Here is a 24543-nt window from a genome sequence, read left to right as displayed (position 1 = left end):
GAAAAAGTTTAAATGAGTCTTCTCATTCTTAAATTCTTTCATATTACTTTAACTGATTAATCATTGGCATTTTCCTATCATTAAAACCCTCCCCTCAAAGGTTAAAATTAAGTATAGCATAGCTTATGTTCCTAAAGATTAACATATTTCTTAAAACAGAGAAAAATCAGTTAATCAAGATCTTCAAGTATTTAACTAACATAAATATTTACTAAGCCTTGACTACATGTTGGGGCAAACCAGAGATAAAAGACAATCTTTCCTTCATGGAACTTATGAGTTAGCAGGAGAAATGAAGCATTTATGTAAGTAACTATAATAAGAGGCAGGCAAAGATAAATGCCATGAGAGATCTACAGGGAGATCTGGAACAGGAACAGACTTAAAACTAATACAGCCAATCACAAAGGCATAAGTTATATTTAGCAAATAACTACATGAGGCTTTTTTGTTAAGTCCCAACTACATTTTCATAATTAGGAAAAGAGCCAGATACTCATTTAGACAAAAGGGATAAGAGCCATGTATACAATTGGAACTGAATGTCTCTCAGCTGAGAAAAATGATGTGTGATAGAAATGCTCGCTGTATCATAATTGGCTGATCATGCACCTGTCTCTACTATTAAACTAGTGCTTTGAGAATAGAAACAGTCTCTCTGGTATTTTCAGACTTTAGCACAGAGTTTGGAACAGGCACTCAATAAATATCTGTTCTATGAAGAAGCTATACAGACTGCTTAAAATTAGAAGAAAAAGCTAATTTCTGAAACCATAGTGAATTAAACACATTTGAATTGGAATGCAGATGGGGAAATAGGAAATAAATGGAAGAGCAAAATTCTTGGCTCTTTCCTTGTTTGTAAATTATTTAACAGAAACTCCCACCATTACTTCCATTACAGAGTTCCTTACCTCCATGAATACAAAGAAAATCATTATTTGAAATAGGGCCAGGTTCAGCAAAAGTCTTAAATTTATTTAGCCACTGACGAGAAATGTAAAACTGAAGGAGACTTGGTTCCATTATGTTCAACAAATTGGATATCCTCCGCCTCTCTTTTTGTGCTTCTTCACTGCTCTTCCTATTAAGGACAATAATTCATTAAATTAAATATGCATTTTATTCCTTTAAATTATTAAGTGTATTTTTCTGCTTCCTTATTAGATTTAGTAAACATTATTAATACAGTTATCCCTCTGTAGCTGTGGGGAGATTGGTTCCAGGATCCTTGCAGATAACAAAATCTGTGGATGCTCCAGTCTCTTAAATAAAATGGTGAAGCATTTGCATATGACCCAGGCACATTCTCTCAACAGATTTAAATCTTCTGTTGATTACTCATGATATGTAATACAATGCAAATGACATGCAAATAAGGTAAATACAATGTAAATGGTATGTAGATAGTTCCTGGTACACAACTTGAAGTTCTGCTTTTTGGAACTTTCTGGAATCTTTTTCCCTCCCCAAATATTTTCAATCTGCAGTTGGCTGAATCCTCAGATGCAAAAACCATGACTATGGAGGGTGGACTGTACAGTGAATCTTACTAGGTCTTAAATATATACACTTGGTTTCACGTCTTCCACCTCCCAACCATATTATACACACCTAAGGGTGATATTACATCTTAACTACTGGTATCCACATAACTACCGATACGGAATAGATATTCAAATGTTTGTTAATAAACAATAGGTAATCTTCTTTCCTGTTTTAGTACCTAGTACAATCTTTTATAATACTTCCTTTATAAAAGCTATTTTAGGAGAAAATTTGATACTTAATTCCTACTGTCGGTGCCTAACTTTTTTTTTTTTAATGAAAACCAATCTTTCTAAAACAAAATATATTCTTGGCTCTTCGACTAAATGATTTAATGTATTTCTTAACAACTGATCATTCTGCATGCAACCTTTCACTTTATTCTACTTAAATAATGAGATAAGATTAAAATAATTTCTAACCTTTACTCAGTAATCCATTTTGAAAGTCTTAAAGTCACCATTAAGCTTAATCTGAAATGTTCTTTCATATTTGTCAAAATAGCCTGCCCTTGAGAGTTACTGTCTCACCTGTAGAAAAGAACATAAGCTTCTGCATTTTGTACAGTAGATTCTGAAACTTCAGTGACACTCTGATCATCGAATTCATACCAGAGATTATTTAAATTGTTTCGGCAGTAGGCAATATAGTGTCCACCTGAATTTAAGCAGAAAGAATTTAAATAATTTGAGTAATACAAAATCAACGAAAGAAATGAAACTAGAGCACTCCTCACACCATGCACAAAAATAAACTCAAAATGGATTAAAAACTTAAACATAACACAAGGCAACATAAAACTCCTAGAAGAGAACATAGGCAAAACATTCTCTGACATCAACTATATAAATGTTTTCTTAGGTCAGTCTCTTAAGACAACAGAAATAAAAACAAAAATAAACCAATGGGACATAATCAAACTGACAAGCTTTGCACAGCAAAGGAAACCATAAAAACAACAAAAAGACAACCTACATACGGAATGGGAGAAAACAGTTTTAAAGGATGCAACTGACAGGGCTTAATCTCTAAAATATACAAACAACTTACACAATTCAATAGCAAAAAAACTAACAACCCAATCAAAAAATGGGCAGAAGAACTGAACAGATATTTCTCTGAAGAAGATATACAGATGGCCAACAGGCACATGAGAATATGCTCAACATCACTATTTATTAGAGAAATGCAAATCAAAACTACAATGAGGTGCCACCTCACACCAGTCAGAATGGCCATTATTAATAAGTCAACAAATCACAAATGCTGGGGAGGGTGTGGAGAAAAGGGTATCCTCTTTCACTGTTAGTGGGAATATAAATTGCTACAACCACCATGGAAAACAGTATGGAAGTACATCAGAACACTAAATATAGAACTATCACGTGACCCAGCAATTCCACTCTTGGGCACATATCTGGACAAAACTTTCATTGAAAAAGATACATGCACCAGTATGTTCATAGCAGCACTAACAGACAAGCACAACAGACAAGACATGGAAACAACCTAAATGTCCATAGACAGATGAATGGATTAAGAAGATGTGGTATATACACACAATGGAATACTACTCAGCCATAAAAAAACAAAATAATGCTATCTGCACTAACATGGATGGAACTAGAAACTCTCAAACTAAGTGAAGTGAAGTTAAAAAGAGAACTACCATATGATATCACTTATATCTGGAATCTAGAATATGGCACAAATGAGCCTCTCTACGGAAAAGAAACAAACTCATGGACTTGGAGAACAGACTTGCGGTTGCTGAGGGGGGAGGGGGAAGGAGTGGGATGGACTGGGAGTTTGGGGTTAGAAGATGCAAACTATTGCATTTGCAGGGGATAAGCAATGAGATTCAGATGTATAGCACAGGGAACTCTACCTAGTCACTTGTGATGGAATATGATGGATAATGTGAGAAAAAGAATGTGTGTGTGTGTGTGTATGCACACATGTATGTATGTATAAAACTGGGTCATTTTGCTGTGTAGCAGAAAATTGACATAACATTGTAAATCAACTACAATAGAAAAAACAAAAATCTTAAAAAAATTAACACAAGAATGGAACATAAAACTACTTTTATATCCTCGGTTCCTGGCAGATATTGAGATATAGCAAGAACTTTGTTCGTATTTTATTCCAATATGTATCCCCACCACCACCACCAGAGGAAAGGAAAATCAGGACAAAGAACCTCATTTTAAAAAATCCAGTGTAGGAGTTCCCACTGTGGTACAGTGGGTAAGAGAATCCAACTGCAGCAGCTGGGATCACTGCAGAAGCATGGGTTCGATCCCTGACCAGCAAAGTGGGTTAAAGATCCAGTGTTGCCACAGCTGCAGTCCAGATTCAATCCCTGGCCCAGGAACTTTTATATGCTATGGGTGGGGCTGTAACAAAACTAAACAAACAAAAGCCCAGTGTAAAAACAATCAGGTTAAAGTCATTATTTAACTTTACACAAACTATAATTTTCAGCATTTCAAACTTCAGAGTAAAAGTATTCAACTTCCTAAAATTTCGATAGTTTTCTTTTCTTTTTTTTGGCCGCACCCATGGTAAATGGAAGTTCTAGGACTGAATCTGAGCTGCAGGTGCAACCTATGCCACTGCTGTGTCGACATCCTTAATCCACTGCACCCAATGGGGAATTGTACCCATGCATCCACAGCAACTTGAGCTGCTACAGTCAGATTCTTAATCCCCTGTGCCAGGGGAGGAACTACTGACATGTTTTCAATAACCAAAATAAAATAAAAATAAACAATAAAAACCTACCTTTACATTTTTTTTCTTTTGCTCAATCAGCCTTATTTAAAGATCAGTTCAGATGTTTACCTTTCTAAAAAAGTTTTTATTTTTTTATTTTTACAGCTGTACTTGCAGCATATGAAAGTTCCTGGGCTAGAGGCTGAATTAGAGCTGCAGCTGAGACCTACACATCTGAGACCTTCACTGCAGCTTACAGCAATACCAGATCCTCAACCCACTGAGCGAGGCCAGGAACTGAACCCGCATTTTCCCAGAGACAACACTGGGTCCTTAACCCTCTGAGCCACAACAGGAACTCCGACGTTTACCTTTTTTTAAAATCTAAAAACATGTCAAACTTTTATACTTACTACTTGCAGTTCCATGGTGACAAATGACTGACAGGAGATCATAGGTAACAATTTGAGTTGGACTATCTTTAGCAAGAAATGGCTGAAGATCCAGGCCTTCCAATGGAAATGAAACATGGGTACTGATTTTGGTGGAAAACATCAATTCATGTCTGAATCTTTTAAGATGGATGCACAAAATCTTTTTAAAAGAGAAAGGTAGGATTATTTAAAATTCTATTGTTTTATACACTAAATAAAGGAGTCTATTAAATATACATATGGTCAAAATTAAACATTATCCTTCGATTCTGATAACCTGATTCCAGAGATGTTACAATGTGGAAATGATGAAACATAGTACTTTCTAAGTTCGTATCTACTGGCTTTTCCAATTTTATACTTTATACCTGCAAGACCCTACAGTGTTGGATTAAACCATGTTCAATACAGTTTTACTGGTAAAGGCACTTACTTAGTATGCAACTCGGCATTTAAAAAATGGATAATCTTAATAAAGACAGCAACTGGCCAATGGAACCATTCTATTCTTCAACCAATGATAAAAAAATTTACTACACTGTGTTATGTTAATGCCTTATATTCCTACCACACAAAATAAACTGAATTGTGATAAAGCCCATACCTCAGGAAACTTCTGTACTTTACAAAACTTTACTCCATTCCTCAACCTAAGGGGTAAAACAAGGAAACCAATTTTAATAAACTTTTTCCCATATGTATCTACAAAACCTTTAGTATTTTCAAATATATAGTAAAACCTTTTAGAAAACGCAAAGATATCAGACAAAAAGTGCTCACTACTGTCTTATATGCTACTAATTTAAAAATGTATATACTAATAAAACCCTGGAATCCCTTACTGTAAAAAGTCATATAAATTAAGATTATTAGGGGAGGAGTTTCCGTCACGGCTCAGAAGTAACAAATCCATGAAGATGCGGGTTGGATCCCTCGCCTTGCTCAGTGTGCTAAGGATCCAGTGTTGCTGTGAGCTGTGATGTAGGGTCGAAGATGCAGCTCAGATCTGACATTGCTGTAGCTGTGGCACAGGCTGGCAGCTGTAGCTGCAATTCAACCCCTCGCCTGGGAACTTCCATGTGCCACAAGTGCGACCCTAAAAAGGCAAAAAAAAAAAAAAAAGATCATTAGGGGAGTTTGCCTAGCATGCATGTTAAGGATCCAGTGTTGTCACTGCAGTGTCTCTGGTTGCTGCTGTGGTGCAGGTGCGATCCCTGGCCTGGGAACTGCACATGCTGTAGGCACAGCCAAATTAAAAATTTAAGATTTTCAGTAATAAAAATGTAGGGAGTTATATAATTCTTTGATGAAAATAGTCTACTATCTATGGCCTGGCTATACCTTTATAACATTCAGATATCAAGTAAAACTGGGTTTAAAAAAAAAAACAAACCCAATTTCATAGAATTGGCTGAGTCAGGTCAATTAAACACACACACACACCACACGTGTGTGTGTGTGTATACAAAATTTTTGTATGTATATACAAAATTTTTTTTGGCTGCTCTATGTAGCGGCTTTATGTGGTATCTGTTCCCAGACCAGGGATCAAACCCAGGCTATAGCAGTGAAAGAACCAAGTCCTAAACACTAGACCACCAGAGAACTCCCTATGACCTTTCTTCTTAAATATAGAAACAAATAATTTGAGATAAGTAATTTTTAATAATTAAAAATTAGTAATTACCAATAATAATACACATTTGACAGACCTCTACTTCGGATTTTAGGGTAGATGCAAGTTCTTTTTTTTATTTGGCCATCCTGTGGCATATAGAGCTCCTGGGCCTGGGATCAGATCCTAGCCACAGCTGTGAACTAAGCTGTAGCTGCGGCTACACCAGATCCTTAATCCTCTGAGCGAGGCCAAAGATCGAACCTGCATCCTCACAGACACTATGCTGGGTTCTTAAACTGCTGAACCACAATAGGAACCCCAAGATTCTAGATCTTATTAGAAGGCTATTATTTTTCTATTAGATTCAGAAAAATTTTCCAGTTCATTCTACCTCAAACATACTTGCTTTCAGTTCTCCATTTACTTTTCTTTTCAAACTCATCACCAAGAAGACTTTGGAGCCTGAACTTGGAATTTCCTCGTGGTACAACAGGTTAAGGATCTGGCATTGTCACTGCAGTGGTGTGGGTTCAATCCCTGGCCTGGAAACTTCCACATGCCACCGGGCAAAACAAACAATCCAAAAGCCTGAACTTGCTGCAAGATGGAAAAAGGTGGAGCTCTCTGGTGGCCTAGCAGGTTCAGGACCCAACATTGTCACTGCTGTGGCACAGATGAAATCCCTGGCCCAGGGGAACTAACACATGCCAAAGAAACAGCCGAAAAGAAAAGAAAAAGAAAAAGACAGCTAGTGACAAAATCAAACTTTTCTTAACTGTCTTCTTATTCTGCTCTTATACAGCAGGTAACATTAGAGATGGTATAACCTTTCTGAATTTTACACAGATTTGAAACTATGTACCTTTATAGTCACTTTCACTTTGTAAATCTAGCCTGTTAGCATGGTAACCTGTATGAGAATACTGCTATACTTATGATGACAAAATTAATCTATGTAATGAAAATGTATATTATATGACGTAGTCCATATTTACAACATACTTGGAATATGTTTTATGCAAACTTACATACTTATATCTCAAAATACACTTTCCCATCTTAGCTAGTCCTATCAAATTTGTTAAATGTTTTTTTATCTGATTTGTTTTACAGAATAACCGGATTCTTTATTTTTCACTAAGACAAAGCTTCCCGGCTTAATTTTTCTAAGTAAAGTGGGAAATTAATCCCATATGCCCAATTCAAATAACAAGAAAACAACCACTTAAGATACAAAATGTGTACTTTCTGCTGTGGTGCAACGGGATTGGCAGCATCTTAAGAGCGCTGGGATGCAGTTTTGATCCCCAGCCCATTACAGTGGGTTAAGGATCTGGCATTGCTTTGGCTTAGGGTGCAACTGCAGCTCGGATCTGATCCCTGGCAGGAAACTATATATGCCTCAGGGCAGCCAAAAAAAGAAAAAAATAAAATACAAAATGTGCAATTAAAAGCACTGCCAACAACACTTACTTTTTGCATTTTTCACAACTGTACATATTGTCACCTGAAAATAGAACAGATCTGGTCATTCCTCTCAAATTAAAAGCAAGTTGTTTTTTTTTTTTTTTTTTTGTTCTGCAATTCTTCAAGTTTGCCACATGCTGACCTTGGAGCACAGCAACACAAGGCTGACTTTTTTCAGTCTCTGCTCAAGAGTCAGGGCATGATGCTTATCCTGCCTACAACACCCTTCACTTCCCTCTCTTTTTGACCCTGAAGGCCTACCTGTCCATTTATTCACTGAACAAAATCTACTGACTGCCTGTTATATGTCGAAGCAAGATGCTGACACATAAAAGTAGTGAAGAACCTTAAATACTTGGGAGGAATTCACAGACCAATCCAGATATAGAAGCCAGTGTTTTATATTGGCTGAATTTTCTTTTCTTTGAATCCCAGAGCAGATTTAAGCCACTTCAAATACCATATTGTCTAGTACTATAGGAATTTGTATAAATTGTTTTAGGATATGATTTATAGTATTTATATTTATATTGCTATGGTAGAAATTGGCACTGTGGCAATATGGGCAAGTACTATTTAGGCTGCCAGGAAACTTAGCTTTTATGAATACATTTTATATTTAGCCCTAGTAGCATTTTAGATAACCCACAACAGTTTAGTCATAGATGAAAACTATTTCTTATTTCTTACCTTTTAGTTCATCTCTGGCGAAGAAGGCAGCAAGACAATCTTGCAAGGTTACTACTGGACCCCAAAACCAGCTAGGGACACATGAGACAACAAACCTGAAACATTATTGACAGAAAAAAAAAAAAGAAGGAAATGTTCTGCCAGTACAGCAGAAACAGCGGTTTTAACAATCAATTAATACAAACAAAATACATACATACCTCTTCACATATTCCATGAAAAAAGCTATCCACCCTTGTGGAGCATATGCTTCACCACATGATCCTGCTTTGACTATAGACGTTGGATGACTTGATGAATGCAGCTTAGCAAGGTCTTCCTTGCCAGGGATAGGCAAGGATAGATCTTGAAAGGTCTCGAGGGTTACAGACACCTAAAATTGTTTTGTTTTAAGAACAGGATGAAAATAATCCAGCACAAACATTTGAGGATAGATTCTAGATTGCAAAGATCAAAGCAAACTATAAGAAAAAACAAAAAAATCAAACTGCTTTTATAGTAATTAACAATAGCAAAGATAATAATAACAAAAGCAAAATTGCTCTGTACCAGGTGCTGTTCTAAATTTAATCTTCACATAAACCATATGAGGGAACTACTATTGTCCCCATTAGCTGAGGACAATGAACCAAAGAGAAGTACCTCACATTCAGCCACTGAAGCTTGATGATAGCTGTTTTGTTTTATTGTTTTTTGGTTTTTTTGGTCTTTTTGCCATTTCTTGGGCCGCTCCCTCGGCATATGGAGGTTCCCAGGCTAGGGATCCAACTGGAGCTGGAGCTGCCAGCCTACGCCAGAGCCATAGCAACGCGGGATCCGAGCCACGTCTGCGACCTACACCACAGCTCACAGCAACGTCGGATCCTTCACCTACTGAGCAAGGGTAGGAATCGAACCTACAACCTCATGGTTCCTAGTCGGATTCGTTAACCACTGTGCCACGACGAGAACTCCTGATGATAGTTTTTAAATGTAGTCTTAAAAACAAAATGTAGGAGTTCTCTTGTGGCACAGCAGGTTCAGGATCCAGTGTTGTCATTGCAGTGGCTTGGGTTGCTGCTGTGCTCGGATTCAATCCCTGGCCTGGGAACTTCCACATGCTGCAGGTGTGGCTGAAAACATTTCAGGACAATCCCATCTAAATATTTAAATAGCAAAATAGTCTATAGTAAAATGACCCTACTGAAAGCCCTTAGATTTGACTTAAGATTCTAACACACTAATTGAAAACTTACTTTGGGGTTTTTTGAGATACGTCATTCTACATTCATTTGAATTGTATTTATCACTGTACCGAAGTAAAACCATTCTTATGAAAACCTCAAAGAAATGCAGTAATCATGAGGTATTAGGAGATCTCATGATGGCTTTAATACACACTCTTGTGTATGAATCTGATACTATTTTTGTGATCTGAGCCCTAATCTTAACGTGGGAAAATATTTACAAGCCATACCACCAAATCCAAAAGACATATGCACAGCCTTGTGCCTGTGAACAATAACAGTTTCCCAGCATACTAATTACACCAGCCTTGGGAGAATAAGCTTGTGTTACCAATTCTTGTTACTGAGCAACATTATCTCCTTTATATGTGAACAGAGATGAAGCACTGAGTTAACTCTTCCTGCTAATGCACAGCTGTCAAATGACAAATCAAGATCTATCCCTAAAAAGTGTGTTGCTATTACTTCCAAAAAACAAGTTCTACACCTAGAATCAATTTATACTTATGTAAACCTAAAAAATACATGTATAATCATCAATAGCAAGGAGAAGGAATTCACTTTTCACACCATTTTGTCAAATTTTTTTAAAAAGCATTTGATGGAAATTTCCCTCATACTCACCCTATCACAAGTCAGACACTGCACTGAACTAATGATTGTTCCATCAAATATGTCTGAAATAACACTTCGGTATTTCTTGTGCTGTTTTTTTCTCTTTGGAGATGATGCAGATTGAGCTAGAATTGAAAAACAAATACAGAAAAAAAAATTTTTTTTTTAATCAAAGTAGTTCCTTTACCATTTTTTTTTTTCCCGGAATCTTTAACAGCCAAATTTACTATGCTAAAGAAATTTGTCAAAACACTTGTCAAATGCAATACCTTAAGACAAACAAACAAAAAGCACATTCCCAAGAGAAACCATGATGAAAGAGAAAGTGTTCAACCTCCTCATCTTGACTACAAACGGAATAGTTTTGCTTTTATTTATTTGTTTTTGCTTCCAACTAATGCTTTATTTGAAGAAAGGATTCTATTAAGTTTTGAGAGTTCTTTATATATTCTGGATACAAGCTGTTTATCAGTTATGTGATTTGCAAATACTGTCTCCCAATCTTATCTTTTCATTCTCTTAACAGTGTCTTTTACCAAGGAAGATTTTAATTTTTTCTCTTATGGATCATGCTTTTGTTGTCACTGATGTCTTGAAAGAATTCTAACATGAGGTCATGAAGACTCTTATCAGAGTTTTATAGTTCATATTTTATAATACTGGAATGCTCATGCACAAATGGTCAGAATGTAAAATGATACAGCCACTCCAAAAAACAATATATTAAGTGACTATAAAACTACCATAAAACCTAATAACCCCACACCTAGGTGTTTACCCTAAACAAAATTTATGTTCATACAAAAACCTGTATACAAATATTTATAGCAACATTATTCATAATGCCAAAAACTGGAAAAAAATTCAAATATCCTTCAGTGAGTGAATACATAAATAGTAGTATAGGCATATGATGAAATACTACTCAGTAATTAAAAAAAAAAACTATTCAGACATGCAATGTGACTATATCTCAAATGCATTACACTAACTGAAAGATGGCAGTTTCAAAAGTCTACATACTGTATGATTCCACTTATATGACATTCTGGAAAAAGTAAAACAATAGGAATAAAGAACAAATCAACAGGGCCAGGGCTTAGGTAGGGCTAGTAGGATGGTCTAATCACAAAGGGGTAGTAAAAGAGAATTCTTTGGGGTGTTGGAATGTTCTACATCATTTGCGGTGGTAGTAATAAGAATCATGCATGTGTTAAAATTCAGAACTCTACACCAAAAGAGTAAATTCTGTTGTATGTAAATTTGTGCCACACACACAAAAAAATTTTAAATCACGATTGTGTAAAACTATGTTGTCGGTTTTATTTCAAAAAAATTTTTACTTCCATTTGTTTTTAATTTTTATGATTTTTTATTTTTCCATTATAGTTGATTTATAGTATTCTGTCAATTTCTACTGTACAGCAAAGTGACCCAGTCATATATATATATATATATATGTATATATATATATATGTATGTATATTCTTTTTCTCACATTATCCTGTATCATGTACCATCACAAGTGATATAGTTCCCTGTGCTGTACAGCAGTGTTGTCAATTTTAAAAGCTTGAATAATATTTCATAATCAACAATTTAAATTATCAAAGCAAAGGAATCTGAATAACTGAAACTTCTACCTTTTTTGTGTGTGGGTGCCAATCCTGGCCACAAATTGCCTGATTTAGGAGGGCTTGCTGATAAACGTGGATTAACACCTTCATTTGATGGGAGGATCTGTGGTGTAGACAGGTCATTCAAATGGACATCAGTAATATATTCTGTAATATTTAAAATTTGTATTATTACCTTAAATAGTAAAATTATTCCACCTGTCAAATAATGTTAATTTAAAATTTTCTTCATTTGAGATTTTGAACACAATTCACATTAATATATGTTAGTGAAATACTTGACAGATAATAGGCTTGCTAAGGAGAAGTAACAGTGATTTCCCCCCAAGAACTCAATTAATGTTTAGAACACATTACTTTGTAGGCAATTCAGAAAGTGTGCAATGGATATATAAAGCCAAAGAGGATCATATTTGTCCTAATTTAGTATTTAAAAACCAAGAGCTATTTAGGACACCTTTTAAGTTAAAAAACCACATGGGAGAAAAAGAGATTATTCTCTCAAACGAACGGTAATCAAAATCTAAAAGGCAATTTAGGGAGTTTCTGTTGTGGCTCAGTGTAACACACCTGACTAGCATCCATGAGGATTCGGGTTTGATCCTTGGCCCTATTCAATGGGTTAAGGATCCAGTGTTGCTGTGAGCAGTGGTCTAGGTGGCAGGATTTGGCATTGCTGTGGCTGTGGCTGTGGTGCAGGCCGGCAGCTGCAGTCCGATTCCTAGCCTGGGAACTTACACATGCCACAGGTGGAAAAACAAAAAACAAAAAGAAAAAGAAAAGACATTCAGACATAAAAAAGTAGTAAAAAAAAAAAAAAAAAGTATAAATTATTCCACATGCCACAGGTGGAAAAACAAAAAAAGAAAAAGACATTCAGACATAAAAAAGTAGTTAAAAAAAAAAAAGTATAAATTATTTTTTTCTGTGATAGAAGAAAATAAACCCTTTTGTCAGAAAAACACCTTTGGGGGAGGGCAGGGATCAAACCCATACCACAGCAGCGACCCATGACATTGTAAAAACAATGCTGGATCTTTAACCTACTGCACCACAAGTGAACTCCAAAAAAACACCTTTTTTAGAATTAAATTATGAATCAAGAAGAATATAAGCTCTATTAGAGTTATCTTGATAGTTTGCTGCTGAATCCCTAGTACATAACATACGGTCTAGGCCAAGACACTGCTCAAAAAGTAACTAAATGAAGAAAAGACAACTATTCATAAGAGACCCTGAGACAATGATTTCAGGGATTTTTTCCAGATAATGCAAAATAAATTGTTTTCATTACTCATTATCTCAACCATAACTAAAAGCAGACTGCATAATAATATTGAGGGAAGAGAGAGGAGGAGACTCACTCTAGGCCTTTTGGAGGGAATAAAGTTAATGTGATTTAGGCCAAGGATTGGCAAATGTTTCCTGTAAAAGACCAGACAGTAGAAATTTTAGGTTTTTCGTGGCACATATGGCCTTTGTCACATTTTTCAATCAGATCTTTAAAAAAAGTAAAAGCTCAGGGGAGTTCCCATTGTGGCGCAGAGGAAACCAACTAGCGTGCAAGAGGATGTGGGTTCAATCCCTGGCCTCACTCAGTGGATCAGGAATCCCGCATTGCCATGAGCTGTGATGTAGGTTGCAGATGTGGCTTGGATCCTGTGTTGCTGTGGCTGTGGCTCCGATTCAACCCTAGCTTGGGAACCTCCATATGCCGCAGGAGGTTGGAAAAAAAAAAAAAAAAAAGTAAAAGCTCAGAACCCTAATCTAGTTCATCAATCAGTTACTAATTATAATAATAAACTGCCATGGAACAATAAAAAAAAAATTATGTCTCTTAATCAGGCTTTACATGAGGAAGGGCTAGACAGAAGTCTAGGCTAAGTCTTTCAATACTGAAATTTCACATTTATCACCTAAACAGCTTCTAAACATATCTAAACTTCTAAATCTAAGGTCAGTGTAACTTAAGAGCCTAACACATTTTCCTGACTAGAAAGGATTTATGCACTGTACATGGATAAACCACAATTATTCCTGTGGTTAAGAAAATATTTTTCCTCAAAAAGAAAAAGTCTGGGATTCATTCAAAAATCTCAATATATGGGAGTTCCCATTGTGGCTCAGTGGTTAACGAATCCGATTAGGAACCATGAGATTGCGGATTCGATCCCTGGCCTTGTGGCGTTGCCGTGAGCTGTGGTGTAGGTCGCAGACATGGCTCAGATCCTGCATTGCTGTGGCTGTGGTATAGGCCAGCAGCTACAGCTCCGATTGGACCCATAGCCTGGGAACCTCCATATGCTGTGGGTGCGGCCTTAGAAAAAGCAAAAACAAAAAAAAAAAAAAACAAAAAAAACACCTCAATATATATGTTTAATGGTTCCTACTCTTCAGTAATTACAGAAGATAATTTTTTTCCTTTAGCCAAACCCAGCATGTGGAAGTTCCTAAACCACAAATCGAACCTGTGCCACAGCACTGACAATGCCAGATCCTTAACTAGGCCACCAGGAAACTCCCAGAAAATAAACTTTTTATGTTCGTCTGCCACCACTTATGTATTTATTTTTTCTTTCTTTTTTTTTTTTTTTTTTTTTTTTTTGCTTTTTAGGGCTGTACCCAAGGCAAAAGGAGGTACCCAGGCTAGGGGTTGAATCAGAGCTGTGGCTGCTGGCCTACACCACAGCCATAGCAATGCAGGATCTGAGCTGCGTCTGCAACCTACACCACAGCTCACAGCAACGCCAGATCCTTAACCCACAATCCCTGAGTGAGGCCAGGGATTGAATCTGCATCCTCATGAACGCTAGTCAGATTTGTTAACCACTGAGCCATGACAGCAACTCCTCATTATTTCCTTTTTATGGCCACACCTGTGGTGCACAGGGAAGTTCTTGGTCTAGGAGCCGAATCACAGCTGTAGCTACAGGCCTACGCTATAGTCACGCATCTGCAACTTATGCTGCAGCTTGCAGCAACAACGGATCCTTAACCCATTAAGCGAGGCCAGGGATCGAACCCACATTCTCATAGAGACTATGTCGGGTTCTTAATCTCCTGAGCTACAATGGAAACTCCTGTCACTTATTTTAAGATCAGAAAATCTGAACCTTTGATGGTATTATTTATGTGCTTTGAAGAATTAAATACCACATTAAATCAAATAAGTAACCTTATACCGACTACTTAGTACCTAACATGACTCCAATCAGTGGCAGCAATCTAAATCTAATCGTCTACAATTTGGGTTATTCTGCTATCTTGCAGATCCCAACCTAGCCTGCTTTAAATGACATCAAAACTCATATGCAAATATTGCTAAACTCTACTAGTTTTAAAGCCCAGAAGTGGAGTTCCCTTCACGGCTCAGTGGTTAACAAACCCGACTAGGATCCATGAGGATGAGGGTTTGATCCCTGGCCTCCCTCAGTGGGTTAAGAATCCAGTGTTGCCATGAACTGTGGTGTAGGTCACAGACGCAGCTTGTATCTGGCATTGCTGTGGCTGTGGTGGAGGCCAGCGGCTGTAGCTCCAGCTTGGCCCCTAGCCCAGAAATCGCTGTATGCCAAGGGTATGGCCCTTTAAAAAAAAAAGGCAAAAAATAAAAAATAAAAGAAATGATAAAAACAGCAAAAAGTAAAAAATTTTTAAAAATGAGATTAAAAAAAAAAAAGCCAAAACTAACATGTACTTAATGCCCTGTTTTTCTAAATTAGTATGGTTGAACTATAATACCATATACTACACAAAAAATATTAAACTAAAACTATTGCTTATCCTATTTAATTTTTGTTATGTTAAATATAAATTGTGAACATTAACTTTTAAATTAAAAATGTGTTCCAATTTTAGCCACTTGTCAAGCTGATTCCACCACCCTTCCCACCCCTCATCAGAAAATGGTAACATTACAAATATAATCTTAAGTACAGACACATTTTGCATCTTTGGTCTACAAACGAAACACTGTCATCTGCAAATTTTAAAAATTGTCACCTGAAGCTCTGCCGTGTATTTGCACTTTGACAGTTTCCTGGCTGTTCAAGTCAACTGTTTCAGACACAGAGTCTCTATCTTTATCTAATTCTCCTTCAGAATTTACTTTATTAATCTTATTGCACATCTTCTCTTTTTGCCAATCTTTCAATATTTCTGAATTGTTCTCATCATCCTGAATCAACATTGTCGTTTCATTATTATCTTCAGAAAAGCTTCTACAGCCATTTTCATTTTCGGCTTTATCACTGCTGTTACAAGATTCACAGGACTGAAAATCTACGTCTGATTGGCTTTTGTCTTCTTCCATGGTCTCCTCAGTTGTTACAGTTTGAAGATTCTCTTCTACCTCCATGACCTGTTCTTTCAATTCTTCATGAAGCAGATCCATTAAACATCGAAGGAATTCTTGAGCATCCTAATACGTAGGAAAACAAAATGGGGTTAGCAACTGATTTCTAAATGTATAGCATTATACTGAGGAAATACAACTCTGTTGAATGTAAGACATTTGGGGATAAGAAGCACTAAGTTCTAAAAAGTTATGTAGGATTTCCCTGGTGGCACAGTCTGGTATTGTCACTGCTGAGGCTTAGGTTGCTGCTACGGAGGGGGTTGGATCCCTAGCCTGGGAATTTCTGCCAAAAAAAAAAAAAAAAAAAAAGAAGTTATGTAAATAAAAGTAATTAAAAAACTGAAGATGATCTGGAGGTCAGCTTTTAGTATTGCTGCCATTTTAAAAAACTGGAGGAGTTCCCGTCGTGGCTCAGTGGTTAACGAATCTGACTAGGAACCATGAGGCTGTGGGTTCGATTCCTGGGCTTGCTCAGTGGATTAAGGATCTGGCGTTGCCCTGAGCTGTGGTGTAGGTCACGGACGCGGCTTGGATCTGGTGTTGCTGTGGCTGTGGCATAGGCCAGCGGCTACAGCTCTGATTCGACCCCCTAGCCTGGGAACCTCCATATGCCGCAGGAGTGGCTCTAGAAAAGGCAAAAAGACAAAAAAGTTTAAAAATTAAATAAATAAATAATTAGAAGAGTAAAGTAGAAAGAAAATATGGGTTTGCCTCATCTGACAATCAGAATGCAGAGAGATATCTTAAATTCAATGTAAGTTTGGCTTAAAATTTAAGATTTATGGGGAGACCCCGTCGTGGATCAGTGGTAACAAACCCGACTGGTATCCATGAGGACATGGGTTCGATCCATGACCTCCCTCAGTGGGTTAAGGATCTGGCATTGCTGTAGTCTGTGGTGTAGGTCACAGGTGCAGCTCAGATCTCAAGTTGCTGTGGTTATGGCGTAGGCTGGCAGTTATAGCTCCAATTCGACCCCTAGCCTGGGGACTTGCATATGTTGCAGGTATGGTCTTCAAAAGTCAAAAGAAAAAAAAAGTTAAGTTTTATGCAATTTGTACTATACCTCAAAGAAAAATCCTTGATCAACCTGGAATGTTTATTGAAATACAAATCTGTAGGCTCCATTTTGTACCTACCAAATCACAGTTTCTGTGATCCAAGAATTTGCACCAAAAAAATTTAACACATATTGTTTTTTAAAAAAGAAAAATACGTGAGGGCCAGGTATTAATATGAAAAAATATTACATAAAGTTATAATAATTGAAACAGCTATTGGTATCAATTAAAAAAAAAAAATATGGAGTTCCCGTCGTGGCGCAGTGGTTAACGAATCCGACTAGGAACCATGAGGTTGCGGGTTCGGTCCCTGCCCTTGCTCAGTGGGTTAACGATCCGGCGTTGCCTGAGCTGTGGTGTAGGTTGCAGACGCGGCTCGGATCCCGAGTTGCTGTGGCTCTGGCGCAGGCCGGTGGCTACAGCTCCGATTCAACCCCTAGCCTGGGAACCTCCATATGCTGCGGGAGCGGCCCAAGAAATAGCAACAACAACAACAACAAGACAAAAGACAAAAAAAAAAAAAAAAAAAATACAACTGTGGATAATGGTATGAAGGTTCCTCAGAAAACTAAATATAATAAGAGGTTAAAGAGGTTACTATTCTTAGTAAATAAATACATATAGTTGGTGACCCCCAAAAATAAATATACAAAGTAAAATAAACCATAAAGGAAGAAATACAAATAACTATATATTCTTTCTTTTCTTTTTTGGCTGCCTTACAGCATATGGAGTTCCTGGGCCAGGGATCAGATCTGAGTGACAGTTGCAACCTATGCAGCAGCTTCAGCAACACCAGATCCTTAACCCACTGTGCCAGGCCAGCACTGCAGAGATGCCACCGATCCCACTGCACCACAGGGGAAACTCCCACAATAACTATATTTACACCATAAAGCATAATAGCATTCTGCAAATGTTTTAGAGATTAATATTATGAATATAAAACAATAAAGACTTACTTGCTGAGAATAACCCCGAAATGTTGGATTTACAGTTTTAATTCCCTGAAACAGATTAGTAGGCACAACAGATCCTGGCCTGAGGAAGAAAACATTTTTTTTAATGAGAAATTTGTGATTCTTAGTTTTTATTTTAGAAATCAGTGATTAAGAATTCAAAGAGTGAAACTGAGAAGTATCTGTGTTTAAAAAAACCATTCTGAATTTCTTAACATTATGCTTCAAGGCTCATCAAATAGCTTATTTCTAATGTTTTTGATGAAGTATACTTTACTGTTCTACCCCCTAATGAAATGACTGTGTTCTACTACATATTTTTCAAAAATACTTCTAATTACTTAAAATTCCTGGGATAATTAAGATAATTACACACTATCTAAATAAAAACGTAAAACCAGCCATCAAATAAGGAAAACAAAAATGAAAAGCAAACCAGATGTGAGATTTAATCACTTATAATTCTGTACTATAACACTTCTGAAGCTTAGTAAAACTTCAAGACTACTAAGTTTACACTATAGTTTCAGGGCAAAGAAGCAAATATAGAGCAGTTAAAGCTAGTTCTAGCTAGCTTTTTAAAATTAGTTCTAGTTCTGGCTGTACAGAGAGGAACTTAAAAACATTAGAGCTTGTGTCAGTACTAATACCCGATTGGGATAAATGACAATGGAGGATTCTGGATCTTCAGTACTAGAGATGTGACCCAAAAGAACTCATTAAAATCATCCTTTTTACCTAGTATACTGAAATCACAGTAATAACAAATTTTTGTTTAACTTAAGAGATACTCTTTAGTAGAGAATCAAATGTCTCAAAGAAAACTGGGACACCGAGGGAATTTCCACTGTGACATCATGGGATCGGCAGCATCTTGGGAGCACTGGAATGAGGGTTTAATCCCCGGCCCGGCACAGTGGGTTAGGGATCTGGCATTGCCACAGCTGTGGCTTGGGCTGCAACTGTGGCTGGAATCTGATCCCTGGCCTGGGAAATTCATATGCCCCAGGGTGGCCAAAAAGGAAAACAAAAAACAAAAAAACTCAGGCACTTAAGAATACAAGAATGTTGGATTTCTCCTGTGGTCCAGCGGGCTAAGGATCCCATCAATGCAGCAGCTTGGGTCACTGCGTGGCATGGGTTTGATCCTTAGCCTGGGAACTAACATAGGCCGTAGGCATAGGCCCCACCCACCTAAAAAAATCTAAGAATATTAAAGCTTTGGTGAGTGCTTTCTAAGGAGTAAGGTTGGGCAGTTCTTAGGAACCAATAAAAGCAATTTTCTGAATTGTTCTAATACAGAATAGCAAAATATTATAGCAAACAATTATCTTCTAATGCTACACTTCCAGCAAGTAAACATAAGCAGAAAAATAAAATTTACACATCTCTATGGTCTGATTTTAGGATTACGAGAATACTTGAATTAAAATTCAAAAGTTTCATGGAGTTCCCATGGTGGCTCAGTGGCTAACAAATCCTACTAGGAACCATGAGATAGCGGGTTTGATGCCTGGCCTTGCTCAGTGGGTTGAGGATCCAGTGTTGCTATGAGCTGTGCTGTGGATTGCAGACTCGGCTAGGATCCTGCATTGCTCTGGCTGTGGCACAGGCCGGTGGCTACAGTTCTGATTGGACCCCTAGCCTGAGAACCTCCATATGTTGCGGGAGCGGCCTAAGAAATGGCAAAAAAAAAAAAAAAAAAAAAAAAAAAAAATCAAAAGTTTCAGTAACAGAAACTTTAGCAACTCAACATTTTATCTCCAGCCCAGATGCTCCATTTGGATGTTCAATTTCAAATGTAATACGCCCCAAACTGAATGTCTCAAATCCGTTCCTCCTCTATAAATGCACCCGCAAATATTTAATATTTATGATATTCATTGTAAAATATAATAAAGAAAATAAACATGGTCAGTACATACCTGCTTTATGCCACAGTTCTGTCATCAGTTTGAGATAACTTTTACAAATAGCTGGTTTCTTATCTGTTCGGGCTAGTCCTCCACAATCCAGAAAAAATTGTGTCAAAGGTGGGCTATTAAAAAAAAAAAAATGTTAGACTGGAATCAAAGCTTCATACTGATTACTGATGTCTAGTCATTCACTGAACTGACAGCACATAGAGCCCTGTACCTATTATTTCTTTGCTCCCTTTCACAACTTCACATTAATTTCTTTTTTTTTTTTTGTCTTTTGGCTATTTCTTTGGGCCGCTCCCGCGGCATATGGAGGTTCCCAGGCTAGGGGTCCAATCGGAACTGTAGCCACTGGCCTACACCAGAGCCACAGCAACGCAGGATCCAAGCTGCGTCTGCAACCTACACCACAGCTCACGGCAATGCCGGATCCTTAAACCACTGAGCAAGGGCAGGAACTGAACCCGCAACCTCACGGTTCCTAGTCGGATTCGTTAACCACTGCGCCACGATGGGAACTCCACATTAATTTCTTTAAATCAGAAATGACCCACCACAGAGTCCTCATGCTGCCAGATCCAGTTAATACCTTTCATTTCCCTCTCAGCAGCATTTATCACAGGAGATGTACCCCCTTTTCTTGACCAATGTAATGTATTTTCCTACTTTTCTTCCTTATATTTTTAGGAACTCTTTTTCTTCTTTACTGCTTCCTGCTGTTACCAGACACCTAAACATCAGAGTTCCTCAGGACTTGATCCTAGGACCTCGCCTCTCTTCTCTGGGTGATCATCCACAGAACATTCCATCCTACCCCTACTTCACAGGATTAAGAAAAAAGAAAACTGGAATTCCTGTTGCGTCTCAGTGGGTTAAGGATCTGGTGTTGCCGTGAGCTGTGGTGTAGGTCGGAGACGTGGCTCAGATCCCACGTTGCTATGGCTGTGGTGTAGGTCAGCAGCTGCAACTCCAATTCAACCCCGAGCCTGGGAATTTTCATGTGCCACACGTGCAGCCCTGAAAAGACCGGAAAAAAAAAATTACTCAATAAGAAAGAGGAAATAATTTTTCAGGAATATTTACCAATTTAGGTTTTATATAATCCAGATAATTTTCTAAATAGGGGCATTTCAGAAAGGGGGGTGCTTTGTATTGAGAGGAGTGAAGGAAGAGGTACAGCAAGGGATTTATGAGATCCTTTGGCTAGGAGAATTGAATAGAATTGTTAACTCTTTCCCGTATTACTATTAACGCGTATTTCTTTTCTCTACTACTCCTCTTTCTCTGAACATACTACAGTGGCATGGTTTTCTACTCCAAGAGTAAATTTCTTTCTTTCTTTCTTTCTTTTTTGCCTTTTCAAGGGCCACTCCCTCGGCATATGGAGGTTCCCAGGCTAGGGGTCAAATCAGAGCTGTAGCCTTGGGCCTACGCCACAGCCACACCAGATCTGAGCCTCGTCTGTGACCTACACCACAGCTCACAGCAACGGCGGATCCTTAACCCACTAAGAAAGGCCAGGGATCGAATCCGCAACCTCATGGTTCCTAGGTAGATTAGTTAACCACTGAGCCATGACGGGAACTCCTCCAAGAGTAACTTTAAAAAACTATACTGACAAAACAAAACTAATTTATCTACTTACCAATTAGAAAGAGCCTGCAAAGCTGCATTCATATAACAAGTATTTCCAATATTTTTCAAACCTGTAAGACCTATTTAAAAAATCATGTCATCATTCAATAATGTAAAGACCAATTTTATGAGTGTTTACCAAATATGTAACTAGGTAACTATTATGGTTCCCAAACTATGTTAAGGAAACACAAAATACACTATGGAAATATAAATAGCAATATAAACAACTCTGAGAGGTCAGACTTATACCTGTTAATTTTCAGATAATTGATTTAAATACATACTTAAACAGTTAAAATTTCCTTATATCAACCATAAAACAGAAAAATGTGTACTAAATTATATACAGATAGTTTATACTAAGAACTGAGGGCTTTAGTAAAGTGAAACCAGAAAAAGCAAGGATCATGCACAGTTGGCAGCTTACTTTTTTCACAAATACAGTTTTATGAGGCCAAATAATAAAATTAGAATTTTATTCCAATTATCATCTCATCACCTCTAGATTTTGAAATTTTCACACTGTACAGCTTCCTAAAGAAATGAGAGGTGGCATACAAAGGAGTGTTACATAGGAGAATTACTTTACCTCTTGCCTTAAGTTCATCTTCTTCTTCTACCTCTATGTCCAAATCATCAAATACAGCAACCAGAGGAGTTTTTAATGTTGTGTTACTGGGTATTTTAAAGTCCTTGATAACAGAAAAGACAGCAGGCTTGAACAGACCCTTAAGTTAAAATTAAAAAAAAATTTTTCTCATATATATCCACACTCTAAATATTAAGATTTTTTTTTTCTTTTTATAGCTGCACTTGCAGCATATGGAAATTCCCAGGCTAGGGGGTCCAGTCAGAGCTGCCGCTGCCAGCTTATGCCACAGCTTGTGGCAATGCCAGATCCATAACCCACTGAGCAAGGCCAAGGATCAAACCTGCATCTTCAGAGAGACGGGCTATGTTGGGTTCTTAAACCCACTGAGCCATGACAGCAACTCTAATATTAAGATATTTGAAGAGAACTCTAAGAAATCAAAGTATTACCAGTTAGAATAAAATTTATATTTACACTTTGAAAGTAATAAGGATCAGAGTTCCCGTTGTGGCACAGTGGAAACGAATCCGACTAGGAACCATGAGGTTGAGGGTTCAATCCCTGACCTCGCTCAGTGAGTTAAGGATCCGGTGTTGCTGTGAGCTGTGGTGTAGGCCAGCAGCTGTAGCTCCGATTCAACCCCTAGCCTGGGAATCTCCATATGCCGAGAGTGCAGCCCTAAAAAAGCAAAAAAAAAAAAAAAAAAAAAATCAAATTCAGTGAGATCCAGCTAAAAAGACCTAAGTGCATATCCTACATTTTCAGATTTTTCTAACTTTCTATAGAAAAAAAAAAAAAAAAAAAACCACACCAACCTATCTGCAGACCTCTAGAGTCTCTCCTGATTCTTGTTACTAAAGTTACTTTGCATCCTTTAATGCATGGGAAGTAGTTTTAAATAGTAAAAAAAAAAAAAAAAACAATCCCTGCAATATTAATTCCTGAGAATTGGATTAACTAAATTGCATCTGGTGACTTGTTGGTTACATGCTAGTACCAACTGTTTAAAAAAGAAAAAGGAGTTCCCTTGTTGTGCATAAGGTTAAGGATCCTGTGTTGTCACTGCTATGGCCCAGGTTGCTGCTGTGGCACAGGTTCCATCCCCGGCCTTGGAACTTCTTCATGCCAGGGTACAGCCAAAAAGGAAAAAAAAAAAAATTAGACCTTGCAAGTCTTCCTCTAATAGCAGATGATCAAAGTACACTAGATCATGTAGCAACAATCAGTGGGAAGAAGAAACTGAAGAGCAGAATGCACTTAGCATGTGTCCTGGTTATCCAGCTTACTACAGCCTCATTCCTCTTCTACAAAGCATGTATATGCACTTACACCCACTTTACCTTCCTGGCATCTGCAGATACCAGACATTTGGGTAGGCCCAATATTCTCACTTTGTTGTACTGAAAACAGAGCAGTACAGAGGCTTGAAGAAAAAAAATCATTCAAAATCTTACCTCCTAGAAAATTCCTTGAAAAATCTTAATGACACCTGAATGTTTTCCAATATTGTTATTTTATAATTAATGTGCTGCCGGATTGGGTTCAAATGGCATATAAATTTTATACCTCTAAAGAAATCTGTACAAATAACTTTTCTTCTGAGTAGTTTCCTCAACAGTTGGGATCATTAGGAAGTTGCAACATGAAATTAAATTCATGCCTTTTATGTTATAAATATAACTCACCAGAAAATTATTTACAAGCCATCGGAAAAGTATCAGCATATTTATTCAACCAGATTCAGCATTTGTTTTATACATATGTATGCAATTATAATCTATTCAGGTGGAAATGGCAACAGACAGCTGTTCTTTTTTTTTTTTTTTTTTTCTTTTTATGGCCACACCTAGGCATATGGAAGTTCCCAGACTAGGGGTCAAATTGGAGCTGCAGCTAAGGCCACAGCCACTGTCATGACAACACCAGATCTGGGCTACATCTGGGACCTATGCAGCAGCTTGCAGCAACACCAAATGCTTAACCTACTTAGGCCAAAGATCAAACCCACATTCTCAGAGAGACAGCATCAGGTTCTTAACCTGCCGAGTCAAAAGAACTCCTAACTTA

At 37.4% G+C, this 24543-nt stretch overlaps 1 protein-coding gene across 3 annotated transcripts in view; it reads right to left on the bottom strand.

The window, feature by feature from the left end:
* USP33 (ubiquitin specific peptidase 33) overlaps positions 1–24543 on the bottom strand; it is a 65371-nt gene that overhangs the window by 15006 nt on the left and 25822 nt on the right. The window contains exons 7-20 of one of the 3 annotated variants that reach the window (XM_021096451.1): positions 22474–22576; positions 21892–21961; positions 20249–20365; positions 18331–18409; positions 15953–16370; positions 11960–12100; positions 10326–10441; positions 8676–8848; positions 8476–8570; positions 7792–7825; positions 5305–5350; positions 4680–4860; positions 2079–2205; positions 915–1084 (exon numbers count right to left, since the gene is read on the bottom strand). In XM_021096451.1, coding sequence (XP_020952110.1) covers positions 915–1084; positions 2079–2205; positions 4680–4860; positions 5305–5350; positions 7792–7825; positions 8476–8570; positions 8676–8848; positions 10326–10441; positions 11960–12100; positions 15953–16370; positions 18331–18409; positions 20249–20365; positions 21892–21961; positions 22474–22576 — 1870 coding nt within the window. Of the gene's footprint in view, positions 1–914; positions 1085–2078; positions 2206–4679; positions 4861–5304; positions 5351–7791; positions 7826–8475; positions 10442–11959; positions 12101–15952; positions 16371–18330; positions 18410–20248; positions 20366–21891; positions 21962–22473; positions 22577–24543 lie in introns of all 3 variants that reach the window. The other 2 variants (XM_021096452.1, XR_002345137.1) reach the window with 2 other exon arrangements.

The sequence above is a fragment of the Sus scrofa genome, chromosome 6, assembly GCF_000003025.6.
Source record: "Sus scrofa isolate TJ Tabasco breed Duroc chromosome 6, Sscrofa11.1, whole genome shotgun sequence".
In the NCBI taxonomy this organism is placed as follows: Eukaryota; Metazoa; Chordata; class Mammalia; order Artiodactyla; family Suidae; genus Sus; species Sus scrofa.
This window is presented reverse-complemented; position numbering and strand designations above follow the sequence as displayed.